Source organism: Lissotriton helveticus, chromosome 2_1 (assembly GCF_964261635.1).
Source record: "Lissotriton helveticus chromosome 2_1, aLisHel1.1, whole genome shotgun sequence".
In the NCBI taxonomy this organism is placed as follows: domain Eukaryota; kingdom Metazoa; phylum Chordata; class Amphibia; order Caudata; family Salamandridae; genus Lissotriton; species Lissotriton helveticus.
Window position 1 is genome coordinate 456,430,631 of NC_136059.1, and position 25,649 is coordinate 456,456,279.

Below are 25,649 nucleotides of genomic sequence, written 5' to 3' on the forward strand. Positions count from 1 at the left end.
AATTCTGCAAAGAGTAATATATCGTGTGTTACGCGTTACGTTTTCACTGAACGTGACTAAGGTGCACGAGCCCAGCCGGGCTAGTTATACCTGAATAACAGTTTGCGATGTTTTAAACGGGTTCTCCCATACCTTTAAGCACTCCTCAAAATCGAAATTCCAAACTCTAAAAAAGAGGGGATAGCCTAATTAATAACGCATTCGTATGCCCGCCCGTATTACCATAAGGAAGCTGTGTGCGCCTAGGCTCTCACCTAATCTTGTTTTTAATTCGAGCAAGGGACTATGGAGTTCCTCCTTCCCATACACGCCAAACGCCACCGTCCGAATTCTGCGCTCGGACGCAAAAAAACGGATGTTAAAATATTCTCCCGGTTGGGTCAATAGCGGCCCTATGCCTGGCTGGGATTTGTAGTTTCCAGTTAAACTACGAGGAATTGTTCGTGTTTGGTGAATATTTGGTGATCATACTGTATTAAATGGATGTTTAAAGCATTACAAAGACATGTCGATGTATTAGGAGTGCAAATTCTATTTTATCAAAAAGTACCCAAACGTGCTCGTATAATCAGAGTTTGTGTCGCCCACATTATTCCAGACCGCCCACTGCGTGCCGTGTAGCCCAATGTGAGGTAGACTCATGTGATTACGTCTAAAATCTACGCTTTTGAGCTTTAGTCTCTTTAGTATATTGAAGCTGGCCGCTGGTTATGATTGAATAAAAATGGTTATCAAAGATAGTTGACTTCCTACCGTGATTCATACATTAAGTGTCCAGAATTCTCAAACTCTTGACAGCTCAGACATTTCATTGAGACCTGTTAAGACACTGTTGAATTTCATTATCAAATATGCCTCTTTGGCCAACGGCACCGACTCAATATCTGCAGTAATCATTGATACATTCACAGATAGTAGAACAGTCCACTTGAAATCATGTTTGGAATGGCTCTCTTTTACAAAGTGGTCAACCATAGGGGCTGTACTCACTTTCTTTTTAATTCTTGAAAGATGCCGAGTTATTCTTTGGTTTATTTGTTTTGTTTTGCCTATGTAGATTTTTTTTACACGGGCAAATTACAGCGTAGACAACATTCTTTGTCCTGCAATTTGTGAAATTTGAGTGCTTCCATTTAACGTTCTCATGTACAAATTCTGCTCCTTCTATGATGCTTTCGCAGGCTACACATTTACCACATTTGTGGTGCCCCTCTACAGGTCTCATTCCCCATTGTGTCAAGTCTTTTTTAGGTTCACTTGGAGAAATATCTGTCCTTACCAATTCTTGGCCAATACTTCTGCTTTTTTTCATTGCGAACAGTGGGTCGCATGTACTTCACTTCCAGATTTTCTAATAAATGCTAATTCTGCATTATTATCAGTTTGAATTTGTTTGTCCCTGGTCCAAATGTGGACACACAGACGAGTCTATCCACACTAGGTCTTTTTCTCTTTTGCAATAAAGTCTCTCTTGGCGTGAACCAAGCCCGTTTTCTCGCATGCTTGAGCATCTTTTTGGGATAGCCTCTTAATAGCATCTGGTCACAAAAAACGCCTGCATGTATTTCAAAATCTTCTTTGGATGAACAATTTCTACGGATCCGTAGCAGTTGACCATATGGTAGGTTTTCTTTAAGGCTTTATGGATGTGAACTATCAAAGTGTAAAATTGTGTTCTTGTCTGTTTCCTTACGATGTAATGTGACTGAGAGGAAACCTCCCCTTGGGGCCACGTCAACATTGAGAAAAGTTAGCTTAGTCTGACAAAATTTTATGTCTCGGTGTCTGCAATTCAGCCATGATGCAAAGTGGTCCAACTCAACAATAGTCCCCGACCAGAGGCACCAAATATGACAGTGGATGGTGACCTTTGATGTCACCTCCCTTTACACCCAAATACCTCAAGATGAGGCCCTAGAAGTTATCGAATTGTACTTGGAAAAAAGAGAGAGACCACACAGGGTCCCAACTGAATTTATCCTCAGTTTGGCGTCAGTTGCCCTCAAGAAGAATTATTTTAAATTTAATAATTCTTTTAATGTCCAAAGGAAGGGGACCGCCATGGGATGTCCTTTAGCCCCATAGATGGCGGTCCTCTTCATGGCCCAATTCGAAGAAAAATAAATTTTTGACAACAACCCATTTTTGAGTAAAATTACTCAGTGGCTCCGCTACATTGACGATATTTGGTGCCTCTTGTCGGGGACTATTGATGAGTTGGACCACTTTGCATCATGGCTGAATTGCAGACACCGAGACATAAAATTTAGTCAGACTAAGTAACTTTTCTCGATGTTGACGTGGCCCCAAGGGCAGTTTTCCTCTCGTTCACATTACATCGTAAGGAAACAGACAAGAATACAATTTTACATCCGAAAAGCCTTAAAGAGAACCTACCATATGGTCAACTGCTACGGATCCGTAGAAATTGTTCATCCAAAGAAGATTTTTAAATACATGCAGGCGTTTTTTGTGACCAGATGCTATTCAGAGGATATCCCAAAAAGATGCTCAAGCACGCGAAAAAACTGGCTTGGTTCACGCCAAGAGAGACTTTATTGCAAAAGAGAAAAAGACCTAGTGTGGATAGACTTGTCTGTGTCCACATTTGGACCAGGGACAAACAAATTCAAACTGATAATAATGCAGAATTTGCATTTATTCGAAAATCTGGAAGTGAAGTACATGCGACCCCTGTTCGCAATGAAAAAAAGCAGAAGTATTGGCCAAGAATTGGTAAGGGCAGATATTTCACCAAGTGAACCTAAAAAAGACTTATTGTCACAATGGGGAATGAGACATGTAGAGGGGGACCACAAATGTGGTAAATGTGTAGCCTGCGAAAGCACCATAGAAGGAGCAAAATTTGTACATGAGAACGTTAAATGGAAGCACTCAAATTTCACAAATTGCAGGACAAAGAATGTGGTCTACGCTGTAATTTGCCCGTGTAAAAAAAATCTACATAGGCAAAACAAATCAACAAATAAACCAAAGAGTAACTCAGCATCGTTCAAGAATTAAAAAGAGTGAGTACAGCCCCCTATGGTTGACCACTTTGTAAAAGAGAGCCATTCCAAACGGGATTTCAAGTGGACAGTTCTACTATCTGTGAATGTATCAAAGATTACTGCAGATATTGATTCGGTGCTGTTGGCCAAAGAGGCATATTTGATAATGAAATTCAACAGTGTCTTAACAGGTCTCAATGAAATGTCTGAGCTGTCAAGAGTTTGAGAATTCTGGACACTTCATGTATGAATCACGGTAGGAAGTCAAGTATCTTTGATAACCATTTTTATGCAATCATAACCAGCGGCCAGCTTCAATATACTAAAGAGACTAAAGCTCAAAAGCGTAGATTGTAGACGTAATCACATGAGTATACCTCACATTAGGCTACACGGCACGCAGTGGGCGGTCTGGAATAATGTGGGCGACACAATTTCTGATTATACGAGCACGTTTGGGTACTTTTTGATAAAATAGAATTTGCACTCCTAATACATCGACATGTCTTTGTAATGCTTTAACATCCATTTAAAACAGTATGATCACCAAATATTCACCAAAAAACACGAACAATTCCATGTGTTTTAACTGGAAACTACAATTCCCAGCAGGCATAGTGCCGCTATTGACCCAACCGGGAGAATATTTTAACAATATCTGTTTTTTTGCGTCCGAGCGCAGCATCCGGACGGTGGCGTTTGGCGTGTATGGGAAGAAGGATCTCCATAGTCCCTTGCTCGAATTTAAAAACAAGATTAGGTGAGAGCCTAGGCACACGCAGCTTCCTTATAGTAATACGGGCGGGCATACGAATGCGTTATTAATTAGGCTGTCCCCTCTTTTTTAGAGTTTGGAATTTCGATTTTGAGGAGTGCTTAAAGATATGGGAGAACCCGTTTAAAACATCGCAAACTCTTATACAGGTATGAATAGCCCGGCTGGGCTCTAGCACCTTAGTCACGTTCAGTGAAAACGTAACGCGTAACACACAATATATTACTCTTCACAGAATTCACTGCGGAGAGGAATAGACACGCAATAAAGAACGGCAAACACACATGAGTAAAAGGTATGCCTTGATTAAGTTAAGAGTTCATTGCTGACACTAAAGTGAACGTGAAGAGCCCCTATTAGCAACTGGCTTTTTGTTATTTGTTGTAGAAAACCTGCTGTATTGTCGCCATAAACTGATTGAAGTTACACCAATCTTACGTCTAAGACTTCCAAGAGGTATGAATTCAGGTGAAAATGTCCAACTAGAGATTGCCTTACATAATGGAGGGTACCAGTAGTGATGTATATATTCCCTTTTGGTATGTATATTGCGCTAATATGCATTTAATAAGAAGCCCTGATGAAAGCCCGCAAAGGAATTAACCGTGGCTAGAAACGTGTCGGCATTTTCTGTATTGTTAGGAACAAGTCGAACTATGAAATCAGGACACTAAGATGAAATGAGTGTTACAAATTGGTGCTTTTTTGGATTGTACTCAGAAGCTAATCCTAGAAATTGATAAGGATTATATAATTTATGATTTGTACATGATTCACATGATATAATGGTGCAATTTGTGAATGTAAGTTTGTCATTTAACTAAAATTGAGTTTTGTTTAATGTAATGTTTATTTGTAGTCGTGAGTAATGTCTATTTTGGTGTAAATGTTTTATGTTCCTTTTGGAAATAAGAGTTTCCGTTTGGAAGTGATATAATAACAATGAAACAGAAAAAAGAGAGTAAATAAATAACCCGTACCACAAAAGGATAATAGTGTGGTGCTTTCATAAAAAATAAGTTGGAGTCCAGGTATTCCCCCTGTGTACAGATTGATTATTGGCCCTACCTGGCTCCAGTCATTCGGGCCTGACCCCCCTTGTTTATCTATTAATTCCATTCGAGGCGCTAGCCGCAGACACAGGACTGCCTGTGGGACGATTCCTAACACACGCAGTGCTCATACGCACGCTAACACAGGCCTGGGGTAACCTTATGGAAGAACTGCTGACCCACTTGCTAATACAATACTTAGATGTGATGGGGAACGGATCCCACGTGTAGCATTGGCTCGCACAGGCCTTACACACGCATACACAATTTTCCCCACAGCGTTTACGAGATAAATGGACTGAAGACAGGGGACGGGACTGACCGACAAAGAATGGGCGATGGTACTAGCTGGGGTACTTACCATCCCACGCAATTACCGCTTCAAAATAATTCAATACTACATCATACACCGAGCATACTTATCCCCAGATAAGATAAACCGCTATTTTAGACTCGCCACATCTGCATGCCCAAGGTGTGGACTAGTAGATGCAGGTTTCTTACATATGCTCTGAGCTTGCCCTTCTCTACACGACTACTGGAAGGCGGTATCGACCTCCCTGACAGCAGGGGCGGGAGGAGTTTTACCACACACGTGGGAGGCTTGTCTACTGGGCCTTTTATAAGCGGACAAAGCAGACGAAGGTCCCGGATAGATTTTGGGACCTTGGTTTAATAACCGCAAAAAGACTTATTACTAAGCGCTGGAAGAACGGCGAGCCTCCCCAGGCAATAAACTGGCACAACTCCTTTGATAATTGGGCGAGAGTGGAGTGTAGAGCTTTGCACAGGGAAGAAACAGCGGGGCTCCGCATGTACCCCATAGCCCAGGCCTGGGATGACACTTTGGCTGCTTTCCACCAGGCATGTCTGCAGGGAGGTATTACTTAGACACACTCCCCTTTGACCACTGCCCCGGCAGTAACGCCGGAGCCGGAACCTGCCCAGTGCAGCGAACCTGCGCTTATACCTCCATGGGAGGGTAGACTCCATTGGTGCACGCCCAATGGGCACGCCAGCGAAGTCCCGAGGGATGCGACCTCCGTGGCACTGGAAAGAAAGCTATGACTGCCCCCTTTAGCTCCCCCTCCGCGAGCCCCACCCATCCCTTTCCCTCCCCCGCCCCCCTCCCCCTCTGCCTGCACACTTTTTTTCCCCTGCCTCCTCTGGGTCAAGAACTTTATTAAACCCCCCCCTCTCCCACTGCAACGATTATACGCCACACTGGACGACTTACTTTGCTGACAGAGAAACGGGCATACCCACCCTTGCCCGTGTTACTTCCCATCTGATTTTATTTCGTTTTCAGTTCCTATTTTAACGAGTTCTTGTTCAACGGTATTATTATGTATATAAGTTATTGAATATTGATTGACCAGCGGATCCCTCTGGGCATCACCCAGTGACCGCTAATGCGGATTTGAGTATGCTGACACTGCAATTCCCTGGGATGAGCGCGCTTCTTTTGGTTATGGAGCAGGAGGCACACCTTAGAAATGGGGACATTGACGTACGATGTACATGACCTGACACACAAACTCTTAGAATGTCCTGACCTTCTCTTACATAATGCACCCTCCAACCGGGATGGCGCCTATTAGCCAGAATGTACCTCATCTAGTTGGCTGGAAGTAATCCTGATTGTTTTCAAGTGGTCCCAATTATTCCTGAACTGTTTGTTTAATGACACAGGTGCCCTAACACGGATGTTTGACTTGCAGGGCGCATGTGGCAAAAATTGTTAACGTGGCGAACTGTTGTTGATTATGTATATCCTTGCACAGCTGTGTTTGACATTCTTGCCATATTCTTTCCTTTTATTGTGTATAAGGGACGGATACAGAAAACAAGTTTATCCTGAAACAACCGCTGTTTCTTTTTTGTCATGTAATCTCATATAAGAAATGCAATAAAAATATTCAAACAAAAAAAGAATTCAACATAACACTTGTTCCGTGCAATATCGGTTTCCTGCAGACAGTATACGTCTGCTCTTAGAAATATACGGTCCTCTTGGACTCGTCTCCTTTTACCTTTATCATTTAACCAACAGATGTCAACGGATGCAATACGAAGTTTAGCCATTGCACATAAACATTCATAGCCTACAGAATATACCACCAATATGTAACAAATACCACACTACTGCCCCATCCTTCAGAGCTCTCCCTAGTCGGGAGTACTAGGGCTGCGAGCCAACTTGTGTTCAGTCATCAATTCTGTCGTATTACTGAGCTGGAAATAGCGTTTTTTTAACCATTTAAACTTTCATGTGCTAATTATCTTGGGGGCTTTTAATCAAAGTATTTTAAAAAGGGAATTGAGACTAGGCACACTGACACCTTTTCACGCAGCAATCTTCTTCTCTTTGCCTCGCCTAGCCGCTTTTGTTTTCGCGGAAGGCGGCGGCGGGCGCCATCTTGGGTGTGGGCTGGGGCTGCGCTCTAGTCGCGCCGGCCTACCACCCTCCTCACGCTCTATATATTGAGTACCATGTCTAGACGGCGCAGCGGGCCGGCGCAGCGGGCGCGCGCCAAAGCCGCGCCAAAGCCAAGCCCGTCTCCGCCCGTCCGCGACCGGACACGGCCCAGGGCCACCACCCCTGGTCCCCGACTGCTGTACTCATCCCGGTATCTAAAAGAGCTGAATTCTGGTAAGATTTGTCAGACCTGTACTACCGCCTCTCTGACTGTTGCGACGGGCACTCGCCCCTTTATGTGCCCAGGCTGTAGCTATCAACTTCCTCAGCCTTGTCTACCAGCCCACCTTGAACTAAATTATGGCACGCCACATGTCCTAGAGAACACTCCTCCGCATGGCTGTCGAGCTGCGCTTATCAATACGCGCTCACTCCCATGTCATAGCTTTCACATTAATGAGTTTATTGTCACCCATGATCTGGATCTATTATTTGCCACTGAGACCTGGGCAGATGCCGGGTCAGGTCCGGATTTTTGTGATGCCACCCCGGATGGGTATAGCGTCGCCAGACATGATAGGCCTATAGGAAGAGGTGGGGGCCTTGCAATTATGTACAAGGATAAATATCGCACCACACTCGACCCTATAAACTCGGCTAACTGTGAATCAGCTGCCTTTGCTATTAGCATCAACCCCAAGCAGGCACTAAAGGGTATAATACTTTATCGACCCCCTGGCCCCCGTAATTCTTTTCTCTCCACTCTTTCTGACCTGAATGACAATGTCATATGTTCAGATAAATATACTATATTGGGAGACTTTAATTTTTATTTGGAAGAGCAGGACAACTCTGATACCGCCCAACTTACGGCTGACTTTTCCATTTTAGGATTGCACCAATTAGTCAAGGGTATTACACATCAAGCCGGACACACCCTCGATGGTCTGTTCACTAATGATCCTGACATCTCTGTGCTAGACATTATTCCTATCACATGGTCAGACCACAGGGCTATTATCTTTCAGTTAGATAAACAGTCCGTCGCCCCTTCACTCTCCAGGCCTCGAACTAGGATGGGTATTGGCGCCTGGCAAACCGCAGACTTTCCTCACATGCTACATTCCCTGGCCTCCTCCTGCCCTCAGGGAGGAAATACTCCGGCACTATCGGCTTCAGATTTTCAGGACTGGATCCGAAGTGCCGCTGATCTAGTGGCCCCAGAGAAATTCACGAAACCCAATAGAGTATCTCCTTCGGCCCCCTGGTACAATGAAGATCTCCGACTACATCGCCAACACTGCAGGAATCTAGAAAGGCGCTGGAGGAAAGCCTACTGTCCCATAGCCAGACAAATTTATAAAGATGCCCTTATGATTTACAAAAAGGCGATTCTGGCTCGAAAAACGTTTTTTTTTTCTCAGCACAAATTAAGACCGCTGCTAATTCTGCTAGAGAACTGTTTTCCGTTGTTACCATCTTGTCCACCCCCCCCCCCCCTCTGGGCCTGGAGTGGAGCCCTCACAGATTTTCTGCAATGAATTAGCCACCTTCTTTACCACAAAGGTTGCAGATATATATGCTTCATTTGAAGATGATATCAGAACTGAACACAGAGGTGGTAGTGGGAAAGAAGTATTGTCCCACCACAATCATGATTCTTTTCCATGTTTTTTACCCGCCTTACATGACGATGTGATTAAAATCATCTCTACCATTAAATCGGGCTCCCCCCTGGACCCTTGCCCTCCATCTGTGATGTTAAAACTCACAGAAGCGATCTCCCGCCCTCTTACGGAGATCTGCAATAATGCATTTCTGACAGGCCAATTTCCTAGTATATGGAAGAAGGCTGTTATAAAACCCCTTTTAAAAAAACCTTCCTTAGATCCTACAGCCGTCGCAAGTTATAGACCGATTGCGTGCCTGCCCTTCCCTGCCAACGTATGCGAATACCTGATGAATAGACAGCTCTCAGAGTTCGTCGAGACTCACCAACTTCTCGACGAAACGCAGTTTGGTTTTAGGAAAGGGCATGGAACAGAGACTGCCTTGATAAAGGCCTCTGAGATCAGGGCGATTATGGATCAGGGAGGGGCGGCTGTTCTTATCCTTCTGGATTTGTCAGCAGCCTTTGACACGGTCGACCATGCCACTCTAGTCGACCGTGTCACAGCTCTGGGGATCAACGGTCTGGCCAAGGATCTCATTTCATCTTTCCTGGCAAACCGTACCCAGACAGTAAGGCTGGGAGACTTCTATTCTCCCATCTCTGCACTCCCTTGTGGAGTCCCACAAGGCTCCTCGCTAAGTCCTATGCTTTTCAACATCTATGTAGCGGACTTAGCGAGGATAATAAAGGCCTATGGGATACAGCTTACATCGTATGCAGATGATACCCAGCTGGTGCTGGGTATCCATAAGGATGGCCTTACTGTAGCAGCCAATTTACAGAAAGCTATGCTTGAGGTCAGTACCTGGATGGCCTTGAATTGTCTTAGGCTCAACTCGGACAAGACCGAGATTATGACCTTCGGAAGACTCTCCCCTGAATGGTCTCTTGGTTGGTGGCCAGAAAAGCTTGGCCATCCACCTGTCCCAGTGGAAAAAGCCAGAAATCTGGGAGTGATTTTTGACAACAAGCTGGTTTTCGACCTCCACACTAATAAGGTCGTGTCGTCGTCATTTTTCATTCTGAAAAAAATTAAGCTGCTACCTTATCTCCCTTCGTCAGCTGGGAAGACCCTGGTTTCTACCTTAGTCTTCTCTAAAATAGATTATGGGAACGCTCTCTTTCTTCATACCCAGAAGCGTGTCATAACGAAGCTGCAATCCATTCAGAATGCGGCTGCCAGGATTCTTCTCAACATTCCTCGCCGCAAATCCACCACTCTTGGTATTCGTCAGCTTCACTGGCTGAGAGTTGAGAGCCGCGTTAAATTCAAGGCCCTCTGTATTGCATATAAGGCTGTACATGGCATAGGACCTAGGTTCCTGATCGAAGCCTTTCAGCTGTATATTCCCAGAAGGCAATTAAGATCGGCCAATACCAGTCTCCTCCCTGTGCCACGCACAAGATCGGTCACCTGGGGAGACAGGCGCTTTCTTGTGGCCACCCCAAAACTTTGGAACCTCTTGCCATCGGCCATTAAAGCCGCCCCGAATCTGATGAGTTTTCGCAGGCTTTTGAAAACATGGCTGTTTAATCAGTAAGAGGACGGCAGGATGGCGGACTCCAGTTGCTCCACAGCGCCGAGACACCTTCGGGTATTTGTTGCGCTATAAAAATTACGTAAATAAATAAATAAATAAATCCTGTATATTGAGCGAAGTCTAGACTCACATAAACCTGCATTTCGACTCTTAAAAACATGTTCTCCTGACTGCATTCATGGTCACCACACCGCTGTTCCTTCAGTAGCAAAAGGTACATGAACAAACTTAAAATCACTTGCTGCACTTTTATTATCACACCACCAAGAAACAAACTACCCCCCCATCCCGCTGTGACAGCCCCCCAAGAACCCCAAACCCCTAGGCCCAACCCACATGTTATTGAAAGCAGCCAGACCACACGGGTCAATGTGATGGATACGGGTGGCCATCACCATGGACCTCTCCCCCAACCCCTCTCAGCTGGAAACCCCCACTCCAAAACAATGTGTTTTATAACTTAATGCCATATAGAAAATATAAATCACTTATAATAAACTAATCAAGTCCATACATAGAGAGGACCCCATAGCTACACATTGCTTCTATCAGCCAAAGCATGACCCAAATACTCTTTAGTTTGCATTTCTGACGTAAAAAATGTAACTTTTCCCTCTAACAATTGTTTTCAATCTGGTGAGGGCCAGCAAATAAGCTTTCAAGCCTGCATCTTGAAACTGCTTGATCACCTGTCGCAGGTGCCACCTACGCTCCAGTTATATGGCAAAGTCGGGGCGTACAAAAAAAAGAGGATTCTTTGCATGTCCATTTTTCATCCGGGCGGGCTTTCTCAAAGGTGGCCTGGCGCAGCAGGAAATTGCCAAAAAATACAAAGATAACCCTTGGTTGTCTAAGATCTCTACTAGCCTGGACAGGCTTATTAAGAGCAGCCGGGTACATGTGAACTCTTAGGACTTCTGACACCCATTTCCATCCAGAAAGTTCAGGGAAGGTGTTCTTTAAGAGATCCAACATAAAGGAACGGATGTCATCCCCTTCAAGGTCTTCATCAATCTCAAGAAAGCGAAGATTATTCTTGCGCTGGTGGTTTTCCAAGTCCTCTAGCTTCCACTTTGTCTATTAGTTGGGCGTCATGTGATTTAGCTTGCTCCTTAACAGCTGCCACATCAGTCTCCAGAGCTGTAGTCCGGTCCTCAATACAGCTGAGGCGCTCACCTACCTCGAAGCATGCCTTCCGCACCTTTTGGATGGCACTTTTCAGCTTTTTCATGGCCTGCCTTGCCCATTTGATGTCCGCCTGGGTCTCGGCCCGATGCTCTGATTGGCTCCAAGATTAAACCCAACTCCGGATTTACGGACGCACTCCCCACTGGCTGTGTGGCAGGCAAAGCGGTTTCATTCAGGGCTGATGCTTCCTCTGGAGTCCCCAGTATTTTTGTATGGGAATAATCCCATTGCAGGCCGCTGCCGACTACATTCTTCACTCTCCTTCTCCGGGAGTCTGTATTGTAACCCCTCGGCTGAACGTTTAGCGCTGGTGCGGAACGTTCTATTGCGCGGGCGGGGCCACGACGTTCAACGGACGTGCGCAGCACTACCGAGATAGTGCATGCGACGTCTGTTGAACGTGGCCAGCACTGAAGGGGTTAAGACCCTTCTTATATGTTGAGCGTTTAAGCGTTGTCTCTGGAGCTTCCAGTGTGCTAGAGCCGGAGGTTGAAGAGTTGGTACTGCCAGTCCTGTTGAGTTACGAGTTAGATGCCTCTGAGTCTGAACCATCTGGGAGAGAAGAATTTGTCCGTCCCGTCCATTAAGAGGTCAACCGCCGCCAACTCACTCTGATCTATATTGATATGATGGATTTCCCCTGGAAAACTTTGCACAAATTTGGGGTAGAATCCTGCGAAACCTTAAAAGGATCGCACTTCATCCTTGTTCTGAGGAACAGGAGCCTTCTTTATAGCTTCAACTAAATCAGTTTTGAGTTTATTACCCCTTGAACTTATTTCATACCCCAAATATGTAACTGTGTTCACTGCAAATTTGCACTTAGTCTTTTCAGCTGTCAAACCATACTGTTCTAGTGTACCTGGGACCACATGTAACTCTGGTCACAGGAAAGAATAAGAAGGAGCACAATACAGAGTGTCGTCTTGAAAAAAAAATATGACTTTAACTGTTCTAAAACAATTTGTACATGAGGCATTGGAAATTGCTGTTAATCAGTGGAAGTGATGAAAGCTGTGAAGTTTACTACTATGGTGTTAAGGCACCTTTTGGTAGGCAGATGTCAGGTCTATGGTAAAAAACCAACTCATGCATTTGGTTGTAGACAATAGTTCATTACATCTGGGTAAGGGGAACATATCCACAAACGTTTTCTTATTTAGCTCCCTCAAGTCCACACATAGACTAATACGCCCATTATCCTTACTAGCAACATCCAGGGGAGCCACCCAGTCTGAGGATTCTACTTGCTCAATAATGCCACTGTCAACTAACTTCTTAAGTCTACAAACCACTTCAAGTCTCGCACTCAATGGGATGTTCCTCAACTTGTGTCTGCAAGGACTTGCATTTTCTTTAAGAATTATTTTATGGGCAAATCCCTCCAGTTCACCCACTTTGCCAGTGATAACTCTAGCAATTTTTCTGACAGCATCCATACCACCATTCCTACTGTTTAGTGAGATCTTGATCTGGGATGTTGGGGTCAAGCATGATGCCTAAATCCCCTTGAACTCACTGACCAAGAACGCACAGATTAGATTCAGCTACATACAAGTTTCATTCCGCTTTCTGGCCGTGGTACTTGAAAACCAGTTTGTGAAATCTCAAAGGATCAATAGCTTTACCCGTTAAGCTCTGTGAGTGGGTGCCCAGTGAAATTAATTCAGAACCATTTTTGTCCTTAACACCTTGGGAGCTTCGTAAATAGACCTCCCCAGTGCTGCGCTGTCCATTATCCAGTGCTGAAATGGACGTCCAGCGGTCGCACGCAGCACTGGGGAGGTAGTGCCCGTGACGACCGTTGGCCGACGGCAGCACTTAAAGGGTTAAGTAACTTGGTCCAAAATTCCTTGATGGTAAATGGGGGCCTAGAGTCTGCCACCAATACCACCTGAATTCCCCCCGAACCACCAATTTGCAAATAGGCTTCTTCCTACTTAGCCCTTCCTCACACATCACGCCCTCTTGCACACACACACACACCTGCGGATTGTCCCCATCTGAAATAAAGTGATTATCTTCACACTGATCCCATGACACATTTAACATACTTAAATTTGCCACACACCCGTGCATAGTGACCCTTGATGCCACACTAGGCGCTCTTTTGTTCCAAAAGTGGACACTTGTGATCATGAGCCAGGTAGGAGAAACTACCACAATGGCAACATTTACCCCTCATTTCCTCCATCCTTGAATTTGACTTTTGCATACTCTTGCTTTTGTCATCCTTTTTAAGATTCTCCTGAATCTTTTGTATGCATTTTGTTCTTTACAATTTTTACAATATTGTTGCTCCCCCCTCCCCCCATCCTTTATATCAGATGACACCACATCTTTAGCACTTCTAGATGTGATTTGGAAATAATGGCAGTGACTTCTTGCAAATTTGACTCCCCATACACCCACACCTATTCTCTAAATTGGGATTATTGCAATGCAGGATTTCTTGATCCTGCAGCAATTCATCCTCCAAACTCCCAACTTGCATGCTAAGTTTCTTTAATGCTCCTCCGTTTTCTCATTTGGACCCTGGTTCCTGTGGTAAAAGTTGTAACGGTCAATTGCCTTGTACTAGGTGCAAAGTACGCATCCAAATCTGCCAATGCGTTGTTGAAAAAGTCCTTCTCATTCCCACAGCAAGGTTTCTTCTCCATCCGTTTATATACCTTCAAACCTCCAGGGCCAAGACAAAGCAACTAAATTCTCATTTTCTTTTTAGGTGGCATGTCTTCAAATGTCTCCGTATAATTAATGAAAAAATCCTTCCACTCCCATTTTAACCTGTCTTGCCACAAAAGTTCTATGAACATAAGTTCATAGTGGCCATACTAACTGATAAAATCACCACCCAAACCACTAACCCAGATAGCCCCCAGTAATTGTACCAGAAAGGAATAAGCTGCAGGGACTTGCCAGCACTTTAAGAGATGTGCGTGGCAGTGAGGGTGGTTTTCCAGTAAGCATGCTAGCCTGAATTAGGTGTGCCTGTCGCCGTTCGTGAACGAAACAAGCAAGAGCGAAAAAGCAAATAGCTCAAATGAATGGCTAACAGCGTGGTATGCACATCACAGTAAGAATGTGCGTAAAGCCGTTGTAATGAAAGGTAACGCTGGCAAAATGGCCTAATCTTTAAAGACAGCAGCCCATGAACAAACGTGCTCACTGAAAGCGCAGGATGTGAGGCAATGTTGCAGGTATACCAAGAGGCTCAACCCAAAACGGCCATGAGTTAGTGGATGTGCTCACGGAATACGTTGGGCGTGCCGAAAGGCGGTCTCGAGTCGGCAAAGGCAGTGACACCACAGCAACGCATGTTCCCAGTGCTGACCTGTGACGTATGGAGTCCATAAGCATGCAGGGAGGAAGGCTCGTGCTGAAAAGGAGTAACGGTCGCTTAGGGCAAAATAGGTGCGGTGAGGCTGGCTGGCAAGTAACACTGTTGCGGCTCCGCAAGATGTGCCACAGTATAAGCTTCTACAGCCACTTGCAGCAAGGCGCTAATAATGTGAACTATCTTATGCAAAAGTAGTAATCTTATGAGTAGGTGGGTCATCTACGGGTTCCGAGAGCTTGTCGCCAATATTCTGGTGTTCAATCACCACAGAACACTGCTAAATTTCCAAGGTTTATTCACATCTCTGAACCCCTCACACCCACAATGTACAAAAGGGAGCCCCTCGCAGGATGGCCTCTCCCACAGCAGCTCGTCCCCGAAATTCCGCCCTAATGTTCCCTGCTGCAATGTTCCATACTCAACACAAGCATGTTCCATCCCCGAGCTTACCCTCAAGTTCAGCCATAACACAGCTCACCCCCTTTCCTTGGACCTGTTTGCTAAAATCTCAAATCTCCTTCACTTGTGATTGAATATGATGTAAAGAGCCCTTCTGTCTCTATCCCAATCTGATGAGTTTCATCCTTAGAATACATATCCTCAACGCTTCATCCATATATCTTCTTCTTAGAAGGCAAATGGGTAAAATAATGCTGTTAAGACCGGATATAACGGAGGTGTGCTTTTGAGCTGAAGATTGTTATCGTCAATCCTAAGGTTATTAAATGTAAAGACATACATTATATCGGTACCTAGATACCTAATTCTGTATAATTTTGTAAGTGACCTGTGGCTTCAAAATAGAAATATAACTTTGTTAACTGTATAGGTGTAGAGGATGAGTTTCCCAAAAGTGATGGACCTAGTCGAAGAAGCTTTGGTGCCGACAGAGGCTTTGGATTCAAGAGAGGTGAGATTTTTTTTCTTGTGCTTTGCTTTTAAATGATTCTTTAATTGGAAAAAATGATCTGTGAGATGTTGACTTTATTTTGCCTGCCCATAGTCTGCGGAGAGATGCCTGTTGCTAGGTTTGGCCTAGGGACCACATTTGCTGTCTGTCAGAGCTCATGTGATGAACAAAAGAATATACACAAACTGGGTCTTTGGATCAACTTCTTCTGGCATAGTTGCTTTGGTTTGGCCATTGCTGAATGAAATTGCTCTATCAACCCATGATGTATTCTCTCTAACCCACGGGGTATTCGCTCATATTGTTTGTGCTATTTTTTTAAGGTTTAGTAGCCCATTCAAAGAGCTCAGTGGAGGTTTTGACGATGAGGCATCCACGCACTGTGAAGGAGTCACACTGTAATGGATGTGCACCCCTTAGTATACTTTCACCCTACACTTAACCATAGTATTTTTCCTACCCTTATTCATGTCACAGTTCCTAGCTGAGTCCACACTCCTATTCCTACTCTTACCTCAGTTACCTTGTTCTACCTAACCATATAACTCTTCCACTTGCAATTTAACTGTGTCTTACCCTCTGCTATGTTTCTTTAACTGTCTTCTCTCTTGTCCGATATTTCTACTGTATCAGTTACAATCCTATGTTTCCTCAACTCCACTATATCCAAATCCATACCTAACCCTCGTTTCTTTTCTGGCACATTCAGCCCAATGGTATCCCTTGTGAGTAACCCATAATTTAGTGCTTGATACATTTAAAGAATTCCTTCTCTACATTACCTTCATGATACGTTAGATAAAAAGCCAACTCATGTCATCTATATTGAATGCTAATCCTTCAACAATTATTACAAAAATTTGCAATACGTTTCGTTTCAATCCATGATTATAAATCAAAGGTTTCACCTGCTCCTTCTGTGATTGCCTTTTGAAAACAATGGAAGGAGAGAACAGTCCTGAAGTTTCCAGAGTCTGTTCTTGGTTGATAGCTGAACTTTGGTTGTTGTGCTGCTTTCCTCATGTTATTTCCTGAAGCAAATTGATGGTTGGGATGTACTGTACCATCTTTACTGAAACTGGAGTACTGCCGTGATTGCAGGCTGCACAGACCACAGAGACCATGCTCAAGTTTGTCAGTGCTTAATTGAGGGGAGCTATGTGAATTGGGCACTGTTTAGCTCACTATATTTGCTATATATTCGGTCAGGTGTTGTGGTTCTGCCTGGTCGGCTTTGCTGGTCTCTGTGATAAAGTGAACCTTTTTGCAGTTTCTCTTGCTGTTTCCTACCTTGTTTCCCTCACTCTTGTGCATACCGGGCTTCATTTAAATCAAGTGGATGTAATGTTTGATTTTAAATACATTGTAATGAACCAAATTTATGCAAGCAAAATTGTTTGCTGAAGGAAATTCGACCGGTTAATTGAAATTCGGTATGTATATACTGATCCGATCACCTATTAATTCAGTTGTAGGAAGCCTAAATACCTGTTGGAGCAGTTTATTCCACTACAATTCAAAACTAGTCTGCAAACATTTTAAAATACTGCTCTGTACACATTGGTAGTGAGGGCTTGATTAACCACATCGCTGAGACCGCTATTCTGCCGCAGTGCTAAGGGGGCGGTGTGGCCGCATGCTGGTGACGGAACCGCTCCGTCATTAGCCGCGGTTGGGCTGTGCTCATGACGGAGCGGTTCCGTCATGGTCCCGCCCGCTCAATAGAACGCCCAGCGCAGGCGCGGAATCCGCGCCGCGCATGCGCGGCGGCTGGGCCATGAGGGAACCGCTCCGTCATCAGCACAGCGCCACCGCAGCTGATGACGGAGCGGTTCCGTGGAGCTGCAAAACGACACCTACCGAAGCGCAGGGGTACTGCTACTCAAAACATTCCGGATCCCGTCTGATGCCTGGGGATTTTCTAAGGTAAGGAATCTAACAGGAACTACTGTTTCTTACAGAAATATCGTTACCGAAAGTAAGTAACTTGTACGACTGGATGAATCACTGGCGGCGTGACACTCGGGGCTTTTTTTGGCGGGCGCGGCAAACTGTATTTTTCAATATTTTATGCTTTTAATAAGCAGCGCGGCATGCTTACTAAAAGCATAAAATATTGAAAAAAGTCAGCAATCTAGTGTTTGCATGCTTGTATGAGGCAGCACTGCTGTTTTGTCTCCTCATGTGCGGAGGGACCTCTGCCTTTAGAAAGGTTTTTTTTTTCTGTGCTTTTAAATTACTTTCGTGCAGCGTGCCCCTTGTATTTCGGCTTTTGGCGGTAGTGTGTTTAGTTAGAAATCCAAGTTCATTTCATGATGGGCGGAGTTGGGGGTGGGGGGGGGGGCAGCGTTGTGACAGGACTTGTCCCGGCTGCAAGGGCGCCGGCCCGGCTCTCACTGATTGGTCTGGATGTTACCTCTGCCCGAGGCCAGCAGAAGTGGCGCCCATGCCCGGTGCGTTCAGTGAAAACCGACCCACGTGCACGAGAGCAGGCTGCAAAGCACAGAGATGAAATGCGCGTACATCGTGCAGCCTTTCAAACATGAAAATATGTGCTGGGCAATGTAATGCTTATGGATATAATGTGCGCACTGCACCACCATTCTTAAAGATCAGTGCACTGATATTTATACCTTTGAAATAAATAATTGCACCGCATTTCTAATGGAATGGAATGTGTTCGATGTGTTGCTGTAATCTGTCACGCTGAAACGTGTGGGATGCATCACTGTTCCTTGAAATAAGATTTGTGCAGTGCACCACCAGGCCTACACAACGAAATATGTACAGTGCGCTGTTTTAGCAATGACATGTCTGCACTTGTAATTGTATTATATGGTGCTTACTACTGACGAGGCGTTGAAATGCACCACTATCGCCAATAAAGTGTGCAACGCCTTGACATTAGCACTAATAAAAACGAGTGTAACAAATACCTTTTTCCCAAAGAATAAACTGTGTGCTTTGCAACATCACCCACGCCAAGGACGTGTGAAATGACACGTTTCCTAAAATGACATATGTTGAAATGCTTGACGTACGCTACTAGTCCTATAAAAGAAGTGTGCGCCATGGGGCTTTATTCTGATCAATGACGTGCAACAAGCGCTGCAGATATGAGTGAAACGTGCAGTGCATGGCACAGTATCCAATGCACGACCATGTATATTAATTGAATGTGATCCTTGCACCACTATTCCTGCAAATAAAATGTGTTCAATTGACTTAAAATGAAATGTATGCATTGGACTGCTATTTCTAAACCTGCAATAAGTGCAATATATCACCATTCAAGTGACCCTGTCACTCCACTACCGCGCGGCCCCCGTGTGCCCGGATTTTGCTGCCGCTGCCTGCTTGGCCCTCTTGCTGCCGCCTCTCCTTAGGGCCCCTGCTCTCCAGGCTTGCCCTCGCTCTCCAGGCTTGCCCAGGCTTGCCCTTGCTCTTCCCCGCTCCGCTTTCCTGCTCTTTCCAACCCCCCCTCTGCTCCACGCCGCTGTTCTCCTGCTGCCCCGCCCCCTTCTCCTTTCTCCCGCTCCCCATTCACCGCCCCGCTCCCGCCTCCCAGCTGCTCCTCCCTCCCACTTCGCCATAAATGGCGGGGACCGCGGCCACGCGCAGCGGGTGTGCCGATTGCGCGCCAAAGGCAAGCCCGTCTACGCCAGAAAACCTAAACCCGCCAGAGCCGGCCAACCCGACTTACCTACGACGCCGCCACCCTCTACGCACTCAACACCGGCCGACATCCAGCCTGCTACCAAGCCACCCCGAAACGCACCCACGGAGCCTTCACCTGCCACGCCTGCTACTTCACCTGCACTTGGTCCTGCACCGCGCTAGCCAAAACAGCCGCCAACAACAACCACCTCAAGTGCATCCTGCTAAACACCCGCTCCATCCACAGGCACGCCGTCGAACTACGGGACCTCCTGGACAAAACGGCACCAGACTTCGCCTTCTTTGCGGAAACCTGGATGAACGCCTCCTCAGCCCCCGACATCGCCATTGCCATCCCGGGCGGCTGCAAGATCATCCGGAGGGACCGCGTCAAGACCGGAGGAGGCATCGCCTTCGCCCACAAACACTATCCGCATCACGACCAACACCGACGACACCCTCGCCACCGCAGATCACCTTCACTTCCAGATTCACACCGACCCCAAGACCACCCTCAGAGGAACCCTCATCTACAGACCCCCGGGACCACGCTCACACTTCAGCGAGGCCATTGTAGACTTCATCAGCCCGCTCGCCCTCGCCTCCCCCGACTACATCCTCCTAGGAGACCTCAACTTCCACCTGGAGAACAACCAGGACAACAACACCACCGCCCTACTAGACAACCTCGCCAACCTCGGATTCAAGCAACTGGTCAACACCCCCACCCATTACGCCGGCTCGACCCCGTCTTCTCCTCCAGCAACCACATCTCCTTCAGCCACACCACCGAGCTCCACTGGACCGACCACAGCTGCGTACACTTCAACTTCAGGAAAACGACCCACCCCCGCCCTCAACAAACCCCCGAAGATGCTGGAGCAAGATCACCACCGACCGACTCACCACCTCCTTGAGCCTAAACCCTCCCACCAACACCACGGACCCCAACGAAGGAGCCCGCAACCTCACACAGTGGATCACCGACTGCGCCGACACCCTTGCTCCACTGAAAAACCCTCCCAGCAACCTCAACAGCAAGAAAGCAGCGTGGTTCACCAACGATCTCAAAGACTCCAAGAAATCCTGCCGTGACCTCGAGAGCCTGGCGCCACAACCAGTCAACGGATAACATGACAGCCCTCAAGAACGCAACCCGCAAACACCTCCAGCTGATCCGCACCACAAAAAGGTCATCCTTCAGAGAACGACTGGACAACAACACCCACAACAGCAAGGAACTATTCAACGTCGTGAAAGAGCTCTCCAACCCCAACGCCAGTAACGACTTCACGCCTTCTCAAGACCTCTGCAACTCTCTGGCCACCTTTTTTCACCGTAAGATCGTCGACATACACGACAGCTTCGCCGCTCAGAACTCGTTCCCCACCACCGAACCTACACCCCCACCCTGTGCGCCTGGACTCAGGTCAGCACGGAAGATACCACCCACACGATGAACACCATCCACTCGGGCTCCCCAGCCGATCCCTGCCCTCACCACATCTTCAACAAAGCCGACTCTATCATCGCACCCAAACTTCGGGACATCATCAACAACTCCTTCATATCCGCCACCTTCCCGGAGAGCTGGAACCACGCAGAGATCAGCGCCCTCCTGAAGAAACCCATCGCAGACCCCTCAGACCTCATGAACTTCCGCCCCATCTCGCTCCTCCCCTTCCCTGCAAAAGTCATCGAGAAAACAGTCAACAAGCCGCTGACAGCCTTGCTGGAGACTAACGCCTCCCTCGACCCATTGCAGTCCGGATTCCGAGCGAACCACAGCACCGAGACGGCCCTCATCGCGGCCACCGATGACATCCGGACCCTGGTGGACAACGGAGAAACTGACGCCCTCATCCTGCTCGACCTTTCGGCTGCGTTCGACACGGTCTGCCACCGCACCCTGACAACCCGCCTCCGCCACGATCCAAGGAAAGGCCCTGGAATGGATCACCTCCTTATCCAGTATTATGGGTGTCTTTCATAGATTCACATGCCTGCATCATTCCCCGTCGTCGAGACTGGAGTCCCCGGTACATAGAAAAGTAATGTCCTATAGACATACATAGAGAAAAGTAGGCTTAAGGGCCTTGCCTTAGTAGCCTATTTATGTCCTTTTGTAAAAAGGACCACATTCCAGAAGGTAGCCCATCAGCTACCACCTCCCTCTAGAACCTTCCTGTCAGGAGCCTCAGTCTCTCAGATTTTCTACCGCACGTTGTGCTAGGGAGTCCCCACCTGAGTTCTCCTCAGGTTTCCTAGTTTTATCTCTTTTCCTCACAGAAATTGGATATTTACTTCAAAACTCAACTATGGCTGATCAACAAAAGAAAGGTCTCTTCAGGGCTTGCTCATCTTGTGGTAAGAGACTCCACGTCGATGACCAGCATGAAACTTGCCTATACTGTCTTTATCCAGATCATTCTCCCAAGGAATGTCGAATTTGAAGAACATTCTCTACAAAGACACTTAAAGACAGAGAAGGAAGGCTACTCCTCTGGTTGAACAGACTGAAAACCAGAGACGACCTGGTGTCTTCAGAGGAAGGCGAGATGGCTTCAGTTTCCTCAATTATCCTTGAAGAGGCCAAGGGTTGCTTCCCCTAGCCCTACAGACGTTCCTCCTAAGAAGACTGCCACAAAGTCTTCAGAGGCAGGATCATCCATGTCTGACAAGGAGGCTCCTGCCCTCAGGAAGCCTGCGCAGTAGTCGACCACGATTTCGTCGACCCTTCCCTCAGCGCTGAGGAAAACCATCTCTACAGTCTATATTTCTACATCGACGACGGTGTCGGCGACGACGGCGTCGACAGCATCATCATCGACGACAACTACTCAATCGTCGACGGCGGGTAAGCCTGTATCGTCGATTATTCTCATAAAAAAGCACTCTACGTTGCTTAAGATTCCGTCGACTTCGACGACAGCGTTGACGACTAAGCCAAAACCGTCGACGCCTGCAACGCCGACGAAGACCCCCTCGACGACGGGCGTGAGACATCGACGACGGTAAAAACACCGTCTACGGCGAAGACCCCGTGGACGAGCGCACCGTCGACGACGGTACCGTTGACGACTAAGACCCCGTCGACGAAGGTACCGTTGACGAGCTCACCATCAGCAATCGGAATTCAGTCTACGACGACACCGACGAAGCCATCGACGACGACACCGTCGACGCTATGTAAACAATCCGACTTGATTCCACCCAAAAAGAGTACAAAAAATCCAATTACACCGGATTTAACGTCTTCAAGCAGGGTTCAAAAATTACCCCAATCTTGTCTACTGCAAGACGACGAATCGGACGATGACCAGTACGGTCAGGCCACCAGTCCATCCGATCTCATCGTAAAGTGCCAAAGCACGGATGAAGATGGCGATGATGTAGTGTTTACAGAGCAGATTGTACATTCACAGGTACAGACGCATGTCGCACCTATGGTATGCCTTCCAGTATCTATAGTCTCAGACCTACAGTACTTGATACAAGACTAAAAGAAGCGATTTCCTGAATCGCCAACGGCCCCGTCAACGCAGAAAACTCCAGTGTCATCTGGGCCGACATCATCTCCAAGACCGAGACCATAACCTTTGGTGATCCGTCGAGAGAGAGAAACAGTACAACCTATCCCGTCTTCCTACGACGAGGGAGAGGAACCAGAAGAAGGGGAAGTACGGGACGACCTGTCCGACCACAGGGATGATGAAGACTACATCGCTCCATCTCCTGCCACACCTGAGCCCACTACTTCGAACTCGCTGTCGGCGAACATTGGCGGATTCCACAATTTAGTGGAAAGAGCAGCCACGAGATTCCATATGACTATGGACTCACATGAAACACTGTTTCCTATATGATTTTAAAGACCCAGTCAGAAAAACAACGAGATCAATTCCAATCATTGATATCATCTGGGAACAAGGGCAACAATTGATGCCACCAGCCTCTGTCTCCGCAGTGGTACCCAGACTGGACAAGAAATAGAAGGCACCAGCAACAGCACCAGCATGCCTTACTGGGCATCCAAAGCAAGATTCCGTGGTTACCCAGGCGGCTCAAAAGAACTCTAGAAATCCGTCCTCTCCATTGTCGGCACCACCAGACAAGGAAGGCAGGAAACTAGACTGCATTGGCAAACGCTTTTCAACCACGTCGGCCATGACTATCAAAGTAGCTAACGCCATTGCACTACTAGGACGCTACAATAGGCAATTGTGGGAGGACATTGCCCCATATCTGACAGAACTGCCTGATAACTTAAAGGAGGAAGTTCAATCACTCCTCAGAGCTTATTGATTGTGCTGTAGACGTCGCAATGACCGGCTTCAGACAGATAGCAGGTGCTGCGGTCTTGCGAAGACAAGGATGGCTCATGGCAACATCCTTTCGTCAAGAAGTCCAAACTAAAGTACTTGACATGCCCTACGACGGCCAACATCTCTTTAGGGAGAAAATAGACGAGGCCTTGAAGACAATTAAAAGACACGGACACTGCACGAGCACTTGGCACGTTGCAGTTTAAAAATCAGTCCTTTCGAGAGAGCAGGGGTAGAGGTCAGCCCTCTTACAGAGGATCATACCAGAGCAAATCCTCATACTCATATAATCAAGGCCGATCGCAATACCAGCAGCGGCAACAGCAACAAGGACGTCAGACCTCGTACGGGAGGCCCAACTACAGGGGAAAAACCCAAAGGAATCCCACTGGCGGACGCCAACGACCGTTTCCAGCAGCCGGTCCATCCACCATCTCGTTCTTTCAAAATTGGAGGAAAACTAACACACTTCCTCCACAATTGGAGATCAATAACAATTGATCCAATACGGACATTCATTGGAATTCAATTCAATTCCCCCGATAACTCCTCCTCGCAAGCTCCAACACAGGCACTTACGATTACTCCTTCAAGAGATCGCTTCAATGTTAAAGAAAGGAGCAATAGAGCGAGTACCATCTGCTTACAAAGGGAAGGGATTTTATTCCCGCTTCTTTCTAATACAACAGAAACGTAAAAAATGGAGGCCCATCCTAGATCTCAGGGCACTCAATACATTCTTGAAGAGTCAATCATTTCGGATGGTGACTGTCCAAGAGATCTTGGGGTCACTAGAGGAAGGAGACTTTATGACGTCATTAGATCTACAAGACGCGTATTATCACATCCCAATACACAAACGCCACCGAAAATTCCTCAGATTTGCAGTAGCGGGACAGCACTACTAATTCTGTGTCCTCCCATTCGGCCTCAAATCGGCACCTCGAATTTTCACCAAGTGCCTCTCCCCTGTGGCAGCTTTCCTACGACAGCATGGACACCCAAGTCTTCCCCTACCTGGACGACTGGCTGGTGAAAGCACCATCTCTAACAGGCGCAACTGAGTTTTCCAAACGCCTGTCTCAAAATTTTCCAACAACTGGGCTTGACGCTCAATCACGAGAAGTCTACCTTACAGCCCTCCAGAGTTCTTACCTTTCTTGGAGCAACTTTGAATACGGAATGTTCAAAAGGATGCCCATCTCAAGAGAGGAAGCACAATCTGATTACTCTGGCCACCGCAGTGGCTTCAAAGAAAATCCTACTGGTCCCTACTTTCAAGTCCCTCCTGGGGTTGATGTCCTCGTGTATCCTGCTTATTCCACACTGTCGGCTCAGGGTGCGCCACCTACAAGAGGCCTTGACCAGACAGTGGACTCAGAGCACAGGCTCTTTCGAGGATCACATCGTGATTACTCGACAAATAACAAAGGCCTTGCTCTGGTGGAGGAGGCCCAAAAACCTTTCAAAAGGACTACCATTCCTGCTACCTGCAACTCCACACGTAATAACTACAGATGCCTCTCTAGAGGGATGGGGAGCGGTCCTTCAAGAATTACAGATCAGCGGCAAGTGGACGGACCAGGAACGGCAGCTCCATATCCACCTCCTAGAGCAGAGGGCAGTTTTCCTGTCTCTGCAGGCCTTCCTCCGGCGCATCACAAACTCCCCAGTGCTTGTCAGAACAGACAACACCACGACAATGAACTACTTGAACAAGCAGCGAGGAACGCGTTCGCTAACACTATTTCGCGAATCG

At 46.7% G+C, this 25,649-nt stretch overlaps 1 protein-coding gene across 7 annotated transcripts in view; it reads left to right on the forward strand.

Annotated features, from left to right (window-relative positions):
* Positions 1 to 25,649, forward strand: part of DDX4 (DEAD-box helicase 4) — a 1,965,714-nt gene that overhangs the window by 178,466 nt on the left and 1,761,599 nt on the right. For all 7 annotated transcript variants that reach the window (XM_078675096.1, XM_078675100.1, XM_078675101.1 and 4 more), the window contains exon 4: positions 15,828 to 15,908. In XM_078675096.1, the coding sequence (XP_078531222.1) occupies positions 15,828 to 15,908 (81 nt within the window). The remainder of the gene's footprint in view (positions 1 to 15,827; positions 15,909 to 25,649) is intronic.